The 12,243-nt window shown below is 41.1% G+C and overlaps 1 protein-coding gene across 1 annotated transcript in view; it reads right to left on the reverse strand.

Moving 5' to 3' along the window:
- Positions 1 to 12,243, reverse strand: part of MYOM2 (myomesin 2) — a gene marked incomplete in the record, with an annotated part of 83,149 nt that overhangs the window by 3,176 nt on the left and 67,730 nt on the right. The window contains 7 exon segments of the mRNA XM_060272452.1: positions 1,798 to 1,820; positions 2,335 to 2,371; positions 2,686 to 2,849; positions 6,406 to 6,511; positions 7,964 to 8,002; positions 9,171 to 9,258; positions 10,116 to 10,229. Coding sequence (XP_060128435.1) covers positions 1,798 to 1,820; positions 2,335 to 2,371; positions 2,686 to 2,849; positions 6,406 to 6,511; positions 7,964 to 8,002; positions 9,171 to 9,258; positions 10,116 to 10,229 — 571 coding nt within the window.

A 12,243-nucleotide genomic window follows, 5' to 3' on the forward strand; every position in this document is an offset into this window, starting at 1 on the left:
AATTTATACATTACCCAATAACAAATGTCTCTGGACAGCTTACAGCAACTTGAATTAATTTTTGATGTAACATTAAGTACATAGTACATGATTCCCAGCATCTCTAGGTAGGGCTGGGTGAGACTCCTTCCTGAAATGCTGGACAGCTCCTCCTGCATTTCAGTGTCAACAAGACTGAGGTAGATGGTTCATTGGACTGGCTCTGCATAAGACAGCTTCCTATGCTCCCATAATCAGTATCCCCAGTTTTCTGCTAGCAATGCTCAGTTCAAATTTCAATATATTTGGACACTTTGAAAATGGAAACATCCAGTTTCTTCTGGCTCAACAGCACCAGGTGAGTCTCTGCTAATATATACAGAGCTGACCTAAAGTTTTTGCTTCTTTTTTTTTTTTGGTAGGTCAAGATGAATTTAAAAGTGTGCCCACACAACCCCTGTTTTATCTTATACTGAGCAGCATAAAATTATTAAGCGTTGACTAGGATATTATTTTCCTATTTTCACTTTAAGTTTTACACTTAATTTTAATTTTTACCTATACTTTTATTGTAACTGCACAGTTTAGCTGGACTCCACATTCTGGGGCATAATCACTGACATAAATTAGAGTCCCCATTTCACCTGTAAGCAGGGGATGAAAATGTGGATGAATCTGAAAAGGCAGGCAGTTGCTCTTTCTGCAGGGCATTTAAATAACTGAAGCAGACACCCCGAAATGTTATCACCCCAGGAGATTGCCTAGTTTGCATCTCTGGATTTGGCAGGCTCTGAACATACAACAGAGAAAAACATTAGCTGACCATTTCAGGTAAAATGATTGTCCTGGGACATGGGAAATGACTATCGTCTGTCATCATAATGGTACAGAAATCATAGTGAAATATGATGAAATAAGACACCTCCCTGGAAGCTATGATTTTAGGCTAAAAGTGGAAGTATATTAAAGGCAAGTAATAAATAAGCATGCTTAGGGTCAGAGTATCTGACTGATTATCCATGCTGGTGAATAATGGGCAGCCCTTATGTATACTATCTATCACTCAAATTTCTTGCCATCATCAACATGAAATCTGTCATCCTTGGTTTCCAGTCTGCATTGCATATACTCACCTGTAGTCTGTTCTCACTGTCAGCTCTGAAACCTAACTAACAATAGTTTCTTAAGCTGAGAGGTTTAGTTTCTTTCGTTTCTTAAGCTGAGAGGACACCCATTCTCTCCCACTTTTCTATTCCCACCTGCCAACTCGCCTTCCAAGAATAAACAAACACAGGTTCTCCAGCTAAGGTAGACCTGCTCGACAACCCTACCCTCCCCCCAACAGAGAGCAAAACCAGGAGGTTTATCAACTCTCGGGGGGGGGGGGTCATCAGGCATGTATTGTGGACTGTGCTAAGGTTGGTGGGTTACAAGTTTTCCACATCTTCTCTAAAACGGCAACTATCTATTCGGTTTGAAAATGCACCTTCCTCTTAAAATGAACTGATCGAAAGCGCCATTATGTACAGTATACCTTATTCCAGGCTTCCTCGACCTTGGCCCTCCAGATGTTTTGAGACTACAATTCCCATCACCCCTGACCACTGGTCCTGCTAGCTAGGGATCATGGGAGCATGGGAGTTGTAGGCCAAAAACATCTGGAGGGCCGAGGTTGAGGAAGCCTGCCTTATTCCTTCACTTTTGTTGAACTTTGTAAAGAAAAGGAACAAGGTCTACCTAGCATTCACTAGGCTGCTAGATCCTGCTCTTTTCTGGTGATAAGAAATAGCATGCTTCCTCTGTACAGAATGTACTTACTCTTCTCAGCAAAAGCAGCTGCCCTAAAGTGGGAAAAGAAAACAGAAAACAGAGTAATTAACATCACAATTATGTATGTGTGTATATATACACAAACATTACTCTCCCACCTTTGGAAGAGATCAAAGTGCTGTACATGGCTTTCCCTGGTCTCCCTTTTATCCCCATAACAGCCCTGTGAAGTGGTATGGACTCCCTCAGGAGGTGGTGGACTCTCCTTCCTCGGAGGTTTGTAAGCAGAGTTTGGATGGATATCTGTTGCGGATGCTGTAGTTGAAATACCTGCATGGTAGGGGGCTGGACTACAATTCTATGATTCTAAGTAGGTTAAGCTGAGAAATGGTGACTGGCCCAAAGTCACCCAGTGAGCTTCATGGCTGAGTGGGGTTTTGAGCCCTGCTCTCCTTGATAATTGAGTCCAACACTCTAATCATATGGCTCTCCATATTTTTCTTACACCCTATTATGTTAGAATGACACTGGTAGCCAAGACAAAGTCATTGTCATGAGTTGAAAGGTAAATGGTATAAAGCTTACTTGAGTCGCTGGAATTCTGCATAAGCATCGTCAAACGCTGCAAAGAAACATTTTAGAGTATTATAAAGTTTGCCTTTTGAATCGGCACAAATGCTTTGATGCCTACTTGTGTTTCTTTTCTGTTCTCAACTTATAAAAGTGGTAGAGAAACATCAAATGAAATCTAAGAAGAGAGATCAAAGTCAGCCCTGATGAGAAGAGGCATAGCATGAACAAAGTGTGTAGTGTGCCTTGAAAACTGTGAGCACAAAATAAATACCTAATAATAAACAATGAACGTTAATTCCCCAACTGCAAAATGGCCCCAAATTACAGTGTGGTGAATCCAGTTGCATGCTTAAAGAGGCCTACCTTGTCCAGATAAATCAATACTCCGCTTATAGGACTCCTTGCCATCAGACAGCTCAAAGGTGTACTTCCCTTTATCCTTTTCTGTGGGCTCACATATCTGCATCCAGGCAACTTCATCACTGCCTCCAATCCTCATCTTTTCACTAGAAGAAATCTTAGATTCCCTGGGGGAATGAACACAGGGAGTCTTCAAAATACGCACACAGAGAGTTTTAAGGTGAGAGCATAAAAAAGCAACATATCAGCTATTTTCCAAGGACCATTACAACTAGTTTCAAACACCTATAGTAGGTGGACTTTGGGCTTCTTTTTCTTGAGCAACAGTTCCTCTTACTCTGTGACAAAGCTTTTTGAGGCCAGGAGAATTTTCAGAAGCAGGCTGAAACATGGCATACGGAGGGATCGATAACAAATGTTCAAAACGGGAGAAGCAATACAATTTTTTGCTGGCCATGCTAGCCCTTGGAATGGGTATACCTTGGTTTAGCCATCAGACTGAAGGATATAAAAGTAAGCATCCTTGTAAGCTTGTTGACCAAGGGTTAGTGGGAGAGAAACTTGTTTTCTCATTCAATGGATTCATAATCATTGCCAGCTTCAAGAAATGCAAGATGGAATTTACAGGCTAACCTAAGCACTATCGGTTTCTTTTACATAAAATCATGCTCTGGGTCTACAGGCCAGAAGACAATTCTGGGGTTAATTCCATCACATCTGGGAGATTCATTTTTAGATGATCTAGCCTCCACCTCTGTTTGGTTTGTTTTCTTCAAAGCCTATGACTCCTTCCTATTTCATTTTGAATTTATTTTATACTTATTTTTAGTCTATTCATATTTCAATTTAATAATCTACATGAAGCTTGAAGGGATTTTTTTTAAGGAAGAACATCTGTCACCCAGAGAGGGTTCTATTACTTCTGCTATTTATCATTTATAGTGCTTTCAAGATGTGCATTGCATTTTCAGAGTGAAATAAGAGACATATGCAAAGAGACAGGGTGGGGAGGAATGCCAGCAAGGGGAAGGGGAAAGACAAGTAAAAGCAGGTGCATGTATGATTAGATCAGCCAAAGGTTTGTGAACAGCTCATTGGTGCAGCTTTCTTTTGGCTTTGTGGGCAAAAGGTACCAGGTTCAATCAATCTCAGGTCAGGCTGAGAAAGACTCCGCTTTTTAAATCCTGGAGAGTCACTGGCCATTAGTGCAAAGACCAGAACCACCCAGAGGGATATGACTCAGTGTATGTCAATCCTATGTTCATGTTTGAAAGATGGGCTTTCGGGCATACAGGGCAGCTTGGAAAAAAGCACAACTGGCGTTGCTAGAAGTGTACAACCTGAATAAAATTCTAAACTTCAACCTGAGATGTTCGAGGCTGTGCCACTGGTAAGGTTTCGTTATTTACCTGGGTCGCTGCTGCATTTTGATTTTTAAATGTGCAGTCCTTCCAACTGCATTTTATATGCTTGACATTCTAGGACCAAGCAATGGATGATACCACTGAGTGAGGGATAGGGAAAAAGTAAAGGAAAACACTTGGCCGTTTGTGTGCAACCTCTACTACACATGATTAGGTTTCCTGGGATTATGATTTTAGCCTGTAAATAGGAATATCAAGCTCTGGATATTTTGCTCCATCATTAAGAAGGTGAGAAGACATTTGCTCCCCTACAAGCTTAACAACATTTATTGAGACCATTTTCCAAATTTCCTCACAGGTAGCAACTACAGGGCTCTACCCTCATACTGTGGGTTCAGATTCAAGGTGGTGAAATGCTTTGATGCCCACTTATTTGATGCCAAATAAGGTGGTGGCACCTTATTTGCAGAGTTCCCCCAAACCCCATCTATACAACCAGGTAAGTGTTGATTTATTTGCTCAGACATTATATTTCAACACATGTTGTCTTACCACTGCTGTTTTCAGATTTGAAAACGCAATCAGACTGCTTTTGTTGTTGCTATTCTATCTTATTTAGCCCTCTTGTTGTTTGGTTTTATCTCACTAGTTTATCTTATAAGCAATTTTTACAGCTCCCCCCCCCTCCTCATAAGCAGTTTTTTAAAAAATAAATAAATAAATAAATATGGATAAGGTCAGATACTAAATAAATGACTTATATGTGCTGCAGACTTTTAGTTCTTTAGAGCTGTTGGTGAGACCAACCAAAGGAATAGAAACTACCAATTCAGGGTGAGCACAGACATATTGGTTTGCAAACCATCATTGGCTCACAGGCACATTGGAAATCTAATCTAGGCTTTGAAATGATGCATCCAGTGCTCAGATTATTATTTTTTAATCCAGCTATTTCCATCCAGAAAATGACTAAACCTCAGTGGCTAAAATATTGATACCTCCAACTTAGATTCTCATTGATCAGCTAAAAAAAAGAAAGAAAAAAGAGTCCAAACAGAAATGATTTGACCTAATGATGACAAAGGCCTAATGCAAAAAGATTGAAATATCATTACTTAGCTTTTGCTTTGCTGTCCTAGATTCAGCTCACTCAACCAAGGAAGTCTCTAGATGGGAATTCAGATTCCCTGCAGTGCAATGAGTGGATGATTGCATGCTGGCTTTACGATTTGTTTTATGCTCCCTGCGATGCAAAGTGTTGGGATGATTCAGGGCAGGCTGGGGATTCGCATGCAATGCGGCCAGCTGTGCTGATGACAGCATGGAAACCAAAAATTGGCTCATTTCTTATGAAAAGGTTGTCGCCTGAATTTTTCATTTTTCTACTTTTTTTTAAAAAAAGAAGAAACACTGAAGATTCGCATCTCTCCACCCCACCCCAATTTTAATATCAAGATCAATATGTTAATTTGTTTAGTCTTTGAATACAGTCATACCTTGGTTTAAGTACGCTTTGGTTTGAGTACTTTCAGTTTAAGTACTCCACGGACCCGTCTGGAACGGATTAATCTACTTTCCATTACTTTCAATGGGAAAGTTCACTTCAGGTTAAGTACACTTCAGTTTAAGTACTCCGCGGACCGTCTGGAACGGATTAATCCACTTTCCTTCATTTTCAATGGAAAAGTTCGCTTCAGGTTAAGTACGCTTCAGGTTAAGTATGGACTTCCAGAACCAATTACACTCATACTTCGGGTTAAGTACGCTTAGGTTGAGTACTCTGTGGACCCGTCTGGAACGGATTAATCCACTTTCCATCACTTTCAATAGGAAAGTTCACTTCAGGTGAAGTACGCTTCAGGTTAAGTATGGACTTCCAGAACCAATTACACTCATACTTCGGGTTAAGTACGCTTAGGTTGAGTACTCTGTGGACCCGTCTGGAACGGGTTAATCCACTTTCCATTACTTTCAATAGGAAAGTTTGCTTCAGGTGAAGTACGCTTCAGGTTAAGTACAGACTTCCAGAACCAATTGTGTCCTGAAACCGAGGTACCACTGTACCAGGCAAAACTCACCCAGTACAATCATACCTCAGCTCCCAAACGCCTTGGGAGTAAAACGTTCCAGCTCCCGAATGATTGGAAACTGGAAGTGAGTGTCCCAGTTTTCAAACTTTTTTTGGAAGCCGAATGTCTGGTGCGGCTTCCGTTATTGTTTCCAGTGCACCTGTGCCATCGGGAACCAGTTGGAAGCTGCCCCTTGGTTTCTGAACTTTTCGAAAATCAAATGGACTTCCAGAATGGATTCCGTTTGACTTCTGAGGTACGTCTGCATTCAGGGCTTGGCTGTTACTTACTTGTGAAACCAACTTGCTTTCATTTCCTCTGTATAGTACTTCACGAAACACTGTAGTCTTATGCCTTCTGGAGTACAGTGGATCTTCAGTTCAGAAGCAGATTTACCTACAGGGATAAAACATTATTCAGATCCAGCAGTTGGGTTTTAGAATCTCAAATCATGATCTAAGAAAAAACTCCAACAACCAGGCATTCTTAAAATAATTCATTCTATCTACAGACCTACAGTAAATAAATAGTGAATCAAGAGATCTCCAGGACCACTCCTCTTAAAGGGCTGCCATGAAGCAAGGTCACCATAATGATGCTGAACAAGAGAATTGGGTGTTTTGTTTTGTTTTTTCATTCTCACATGTTTAATTAGACATTAAAAAACCATACTCACAATAAATTAAAATTTCTATTACTATTATGTCATCTATGTATGTTGTTTTGTTGTATGAAATGCCAGAAATCTGGAGATTGTTGACATTTACTGAAAAGTCTTAAAAGGCCAGAAGGAAATGCCAGAAATTCTAACGTACCAAAAAATCTTAAAGTCAGATCAGTGCCCTCAGTAAATGACCAAATATTACCCACACTTCCAAAATTAACATGGTTAAGCATGGTAAGTGTCAAAAACAAGTCTCTGAACTCAAACATTTTAATCATTCTTAGAATTTACCAATAAATATCAACATTCACTGAGTTTCTGATGCTTACTCTGTAAACCATAATTTTCCGCACAGTGTAATATTTCAGCCCAAAGTGAAATATTTATATTAATATACTAGCTGGCCTGGCCACACTTTGCTGTGGCTCATCCCTGTGACTCCCCCAACTCTGTTTCGACCCATGACCTCTCCCGCCCCCTTGGCCCAGTCTGCAAAGCCAAGCCGAAATGCTATGGAGAGGGAAGCTTTTCCAGCTGCAGTACCAGTGCAGTCGCCGCTAGAGGGCGCTGTTTTGTGACCTCTCCTGTGCTCCCAGCATCCCCGGCTGTCTGAGTTTTGTGTTCGGGAACAGTGGGTTTTACCTGCTTTACCTGCCATAGGTGTGACATCTATCTATGCAAACTGTATATGGTCACTCGCATATTCGCTTGGGACATTGTGTCCAAATTTGAACACAATCAGTCAAGTGGTTTCGGAGAAAAGTGGAGACACACCCATATGGCCAGTTTACATTTATATATACCAGTATATAGATTACAGAATTCAATGTGATTTAGATTTTAATGATGAAATCTTTTTAAAATTTCTTCTGAGTTGGATCATTGGATTCTACTGTGACCATAAGCACACTTATATAAGAGAAACTTCTTATCACAAAGCTAACAAACTGCATTGCCCAAAGCCTATTCAATAAATGACACAAAAACAAGCACGTGGTAAAAAAATTTTTGCCTTCCTGTTTAAGAATGTCGATTAAAGTCAAAAACCTATTCGGAATGTTAACTACACCTTAGAAGGAGATAAGGCTCTTTTGAGATTTCCTGCTTTCAGCGACAACAGGTTCCCTCAGTTTCTGACCATTTTAATATATTTTTGAAATGAAGTGGAAATAACATTTACTCACCACTGACTCGACTCAATCCCAGGATCATATCTTCATATACTGAGGAGAGGAAGGGGGACACAATGGATTGTTAGCATGGGAAATACAGATATGTAGTATTCACATGAGAAAGCTTTAACACAGATAAACAATGATACTGTGATAGTTATTTCAGAAGGGCTTGCGCTTGATTATTTTGACTTTATGTTCTTGCATTGAACAATCTTGGTCTCCATATGGCTGCACACATAGCTTGGGCTAAGTCCAAATTAGACCATTACAGTGGGCCAACCTGCCAAATATCTCTCAGTTGTCCCCATCTTGCAACCAGTTTTGCAGCTGATAGGGACAGTCTCTGTGTATTTGGCAGGCTGTCCAGAAAGAGCCTTCAGGAGGGGTCAGCAATGGAGGGCAGGTCAAACATGCACAGCCCCAAACTCCACCCTCATGCAGTTGTTGCCAAATGTTTGATGGCACTTAAATTAGGCTTATGTAAACAGCTCAAAGGGACGCGGGTGGCTCTGTGGGTTAAATCACAGAGCCTAGGGCTTTGCCGATCAGAAGCCTAGGGCCTAGGGCTTTGCCGATCCCGTTGCTCGGTCCCAGCTCCTGCCAACCTAGCAGTTCAAAAGCACGTCAAAGTGCAAGTAGATAAATAGGTACCACTACAGCGAGAAGGTAAACGGCATTTCCGTGTGCTACTCTGGTTCGCCAGAAGCAGCTTTGTCATGCTAGCCACATGACCTGGAAGCTGTACGCTGGCTCCCTCGGCCAATAACGCGAGATGAATGCCGCAACCCCAGAGTCGGTCACGACTGGACCTAATGGCCAGGGGTCCCTTTACCTTTTTAAACAGCTCAAACAGCCACCTCATGTGGCTATTTTGTGAGTGTTTTCCTGAGGGAGGAACTGACATCAATTAAAGGACAACATGTGCATGTATTTGGCAGTAAAAAATAAATAAATCTGAGGGAATGAGTTACTCCAAGAATCATCCAGCAGCAATCAAAGGTTTGTGAGGCTTGAGCTGTATGGGATGAGGTAGATGACCTGCCATGACTTTACGAGGAGCAGAAAACATGCAGTTATAAATGTTTCAGAACTTCTCACAACTTCCATGCCAGAGGAGCTTCCATCCCAGAGGTGATGTAGTTATTTCATTTATTCCCAGTGGTTTGGAATAACAAATAACCATGCATGACCAATGCAGAGGGAAATAGAGCTTTACCTTTTCCTGATACATCAATAGCAGAGACATCTTGACCTCGGTCATCTGACAGTGTTGCCTTATATTCACCCTGGTCCTTTTTAGACAGCTAGAAATAAGATACGACACAGGGATTGTGTGACTTGTATTAATGAAAGTCACTTATATACTTGCTGCATTTTCTATATCAGAAAGGAAATCTACTTTGAACTTTGTCTGAACAGAAATGACATGAGAGGCAGATGTGGTGAGAGCATAGTTAATGAGATAATTATCGCATTAATACTTTTGCATGTACCGCTTAATTAATTAAACTGCCTATGAAGCTTACCATCATTTTCAGTACAGTGTGAACCAGTGTAAGGTTAAAGGAAGTATGCATTTTGGCAGAAAGAGACGAAGCAAGTTGGTTTAACATGCTAACATATAGGTGATTAAAGATTGCCTTCTCACTTTTGGTTTATATCTACGGTATGTGAGATACAGTCATGACCAAATACATTTATGTAGTGGTGGCCACCTTGAAAATATGCAACAGAGACCACCCCATAGGCACAGCTACTTGGGAGTAAGTCTCATGGAATCAACGAGATGTGCAGCAAAATCATTTGCATGTTTACTCAGAAGTAAGTCCCTCTGTGTCCAGTGGGCTTTACTCCTAGATACATGGAATTGCAGCTTTACTGCTGATTAAATATGGGGCATGATGTAGTCAAACGAAACATTCTTCAAGACCCATTGATATCAGTGAAAGAGAGTATTTGAATAATAATAACCTGCACAAAACTAAATTTCCCTCACTAGCAGGAAACAAAAATAATACACACACAAAAGAATGGGAGTTCCCATTGTTGGAGCAGCCAACAAGTACAGCAAGGACAAGCCTCAATAATCTTGAACTTCTCAATGAGAAGTTAGGAAGGAGGAATCTATTAAATGTGTCACCCAGAAATCATTGCACCATACCTTTGGAATAGTCAAACAGACAACTTCTTTCTGCAGGTCAGGCACCTCTTCAACATCATATCCAGCACCATCTTTGTACCACTTGAAAAAGGTCTCTTTCTTGGTATTTGCCACCTGAACAAGGACAACAAAATCAATGAAATATAATATGCTGCTAACAAGCTGTGCCTTGATAGTTTGTTTGGCTCACCTGTCAGAACATTTTTGAAGGTCCACCTGCCCTCATATTAGTCTGCCCAAGCATTAAGACCTTCTTTGAAGGCCCTGCCCACATTTTGAGGTGCAAAATGGAGAAAGGCTTCATCCGTGGTGGCCCCCCGTTTCTGGAATGCAGTTTGATTAATCGGGGTGCGTACTTAACAGCTTCCATTCTGTTCTCTCTATTCACTGGATTTTGATCTTAATATTGTTTTAAAATATTGCTAGCTGCCTCAAGAGAAGATCCACATAAATATTCCAATAATTATAGACACATCTCATAATGTGGCACATAGTTTCTACTGGAACCAGTCAGAAAAAAAAGTAGCAAAGCATTTGGAGTGACTTAAGACTATGATTTGGACTGTGATTTGGACTTAAGACTAGTATTTGGAAACAACGTATTTTGAAATCAATGGGATTGAATGCCATTTCACATGATAGCAGTTGGGGGAAACAGCTACCCACATGGTAGGCCAGAGATCACAGGGTGCTACTTGCACTGAACCACTGGTCTATCTGACTGCACACTGACAGAGTTTCAGACAAGAGTCTTCCCCAACCCTACCTGCCTGGAGATGCCAGGAATTGACCCTGGGACCTTTTGCATGTACAAAGCATGTGCTTAACTGCTGAGCTTCAGGTCTTCTGCTTTTTTTCAGATATCTTCTGGGCTGGAACTTTCTGTGTTTTCTGTGACTCTGACGGAAACCAGGATCCATCACAAATAATAAGTATGCATCTGTTGCAAAAGTGCCTGTGGGAGCTGCTACCCAAATTGGTTCATCTGGACTCATAAAGAAACCAGTGTTGCAATTCTGCCAAATGTTTCACTCTTGGCGACCAATGACTACGCTGGAGCTGGGTTGTAGGTCTCCTTCTATAGCATGGAGTGCCCTGCGGGAGGCAGGAGCACAAGGGAACTTCCTGAAGGCAGCCCTTTTGAAGTGCTAGTGGAAATTCAGCTCAGCAGAACGGCGAGAGAGAAACAGTGTGTTGTTTTATGCTTGGAATATAGCTGTGTATTGGCTGACATGAAATACTGCTGGATGAGCGAGTTCAAACGGTAACTTGAAAGAAGCAATTTTAGAAAGAGGGGTATTTTTTTAAAAAAAAAAAAAGACAGAAGATGATTACTTTTCAGAGACACTGTTCTGTGCTGCTGAACAGGTCTGTCCATCATGGAGCCACTGTTGCTTCTGTAGCTGTAGTTTTTGTCACATTCGTCTAACAAGGATCACAGCAATACCAAAACTAAAAGCAGATATGGCAAAATTAGGTTTCCTGGCCCATAATGCTTTTAGCAATGTGCCTGTGGAGTCTCTGGAAGAAATGCACACAGAGGCAAACTACACTCCACGTGGAGCCCCCAAAAGCAAACAGTGAAATATAAACTACTTTTGAAACTGAGCGAATATCTCAAAGCAATTTGTAGCAGGGCATGGAGTTGTACTAGTGAAAGAGGAGAAGTCAGAAATCACAGTAGCTCTCAGGCTTTTTGTATCTCAGGCACTGTAAGATTTATAAAGATGTTGGTTCCTTAATATGGTTTGGTACAGAACCCCTCTCCTGTCAGTCAGCAAATGGCCGTTCTGATGAATAAATGGATGCTATTTTGTAGCTATACCACCATTCTAGGTTTGGGTTGGACAGGAGAGGGTTAATGGGGCTGGAATGAGTGCAAAAGTTATTTGCTGGTCGCATGGCAGATGCGTTTTTCCGTTAAGGGAACTGTCAGTGATGTGTTTCCCTGGGAACTAATTGTTAGGTTTCTTCTAAACAGGACAAAAGCAGGCCTCCCACCATGCAGCAAAAGATGGCGTAACCTAGGTGTCTGTGTGTAATAATAAGCAATAGATTGCAATTTGAACCAGAGAAGAAACAGCATCCAAAGAGAAAAATGTGTGTAATAATAAGCAATAGATTGCAA

Source organism: Zootoca vivipara, chromosome 3, assembly GCF_963506605.1.
Source record: "Zootoca vivipara chromosome 3, rZooViv1.1, whole genome shotgun sequence".
NCBI classification, from domain to species: Eukaryota; Metazoa; Chordata; class Lepidosauria; order Squamata; family Lacertidae; genus Zootoca; species Zootoca vivipara.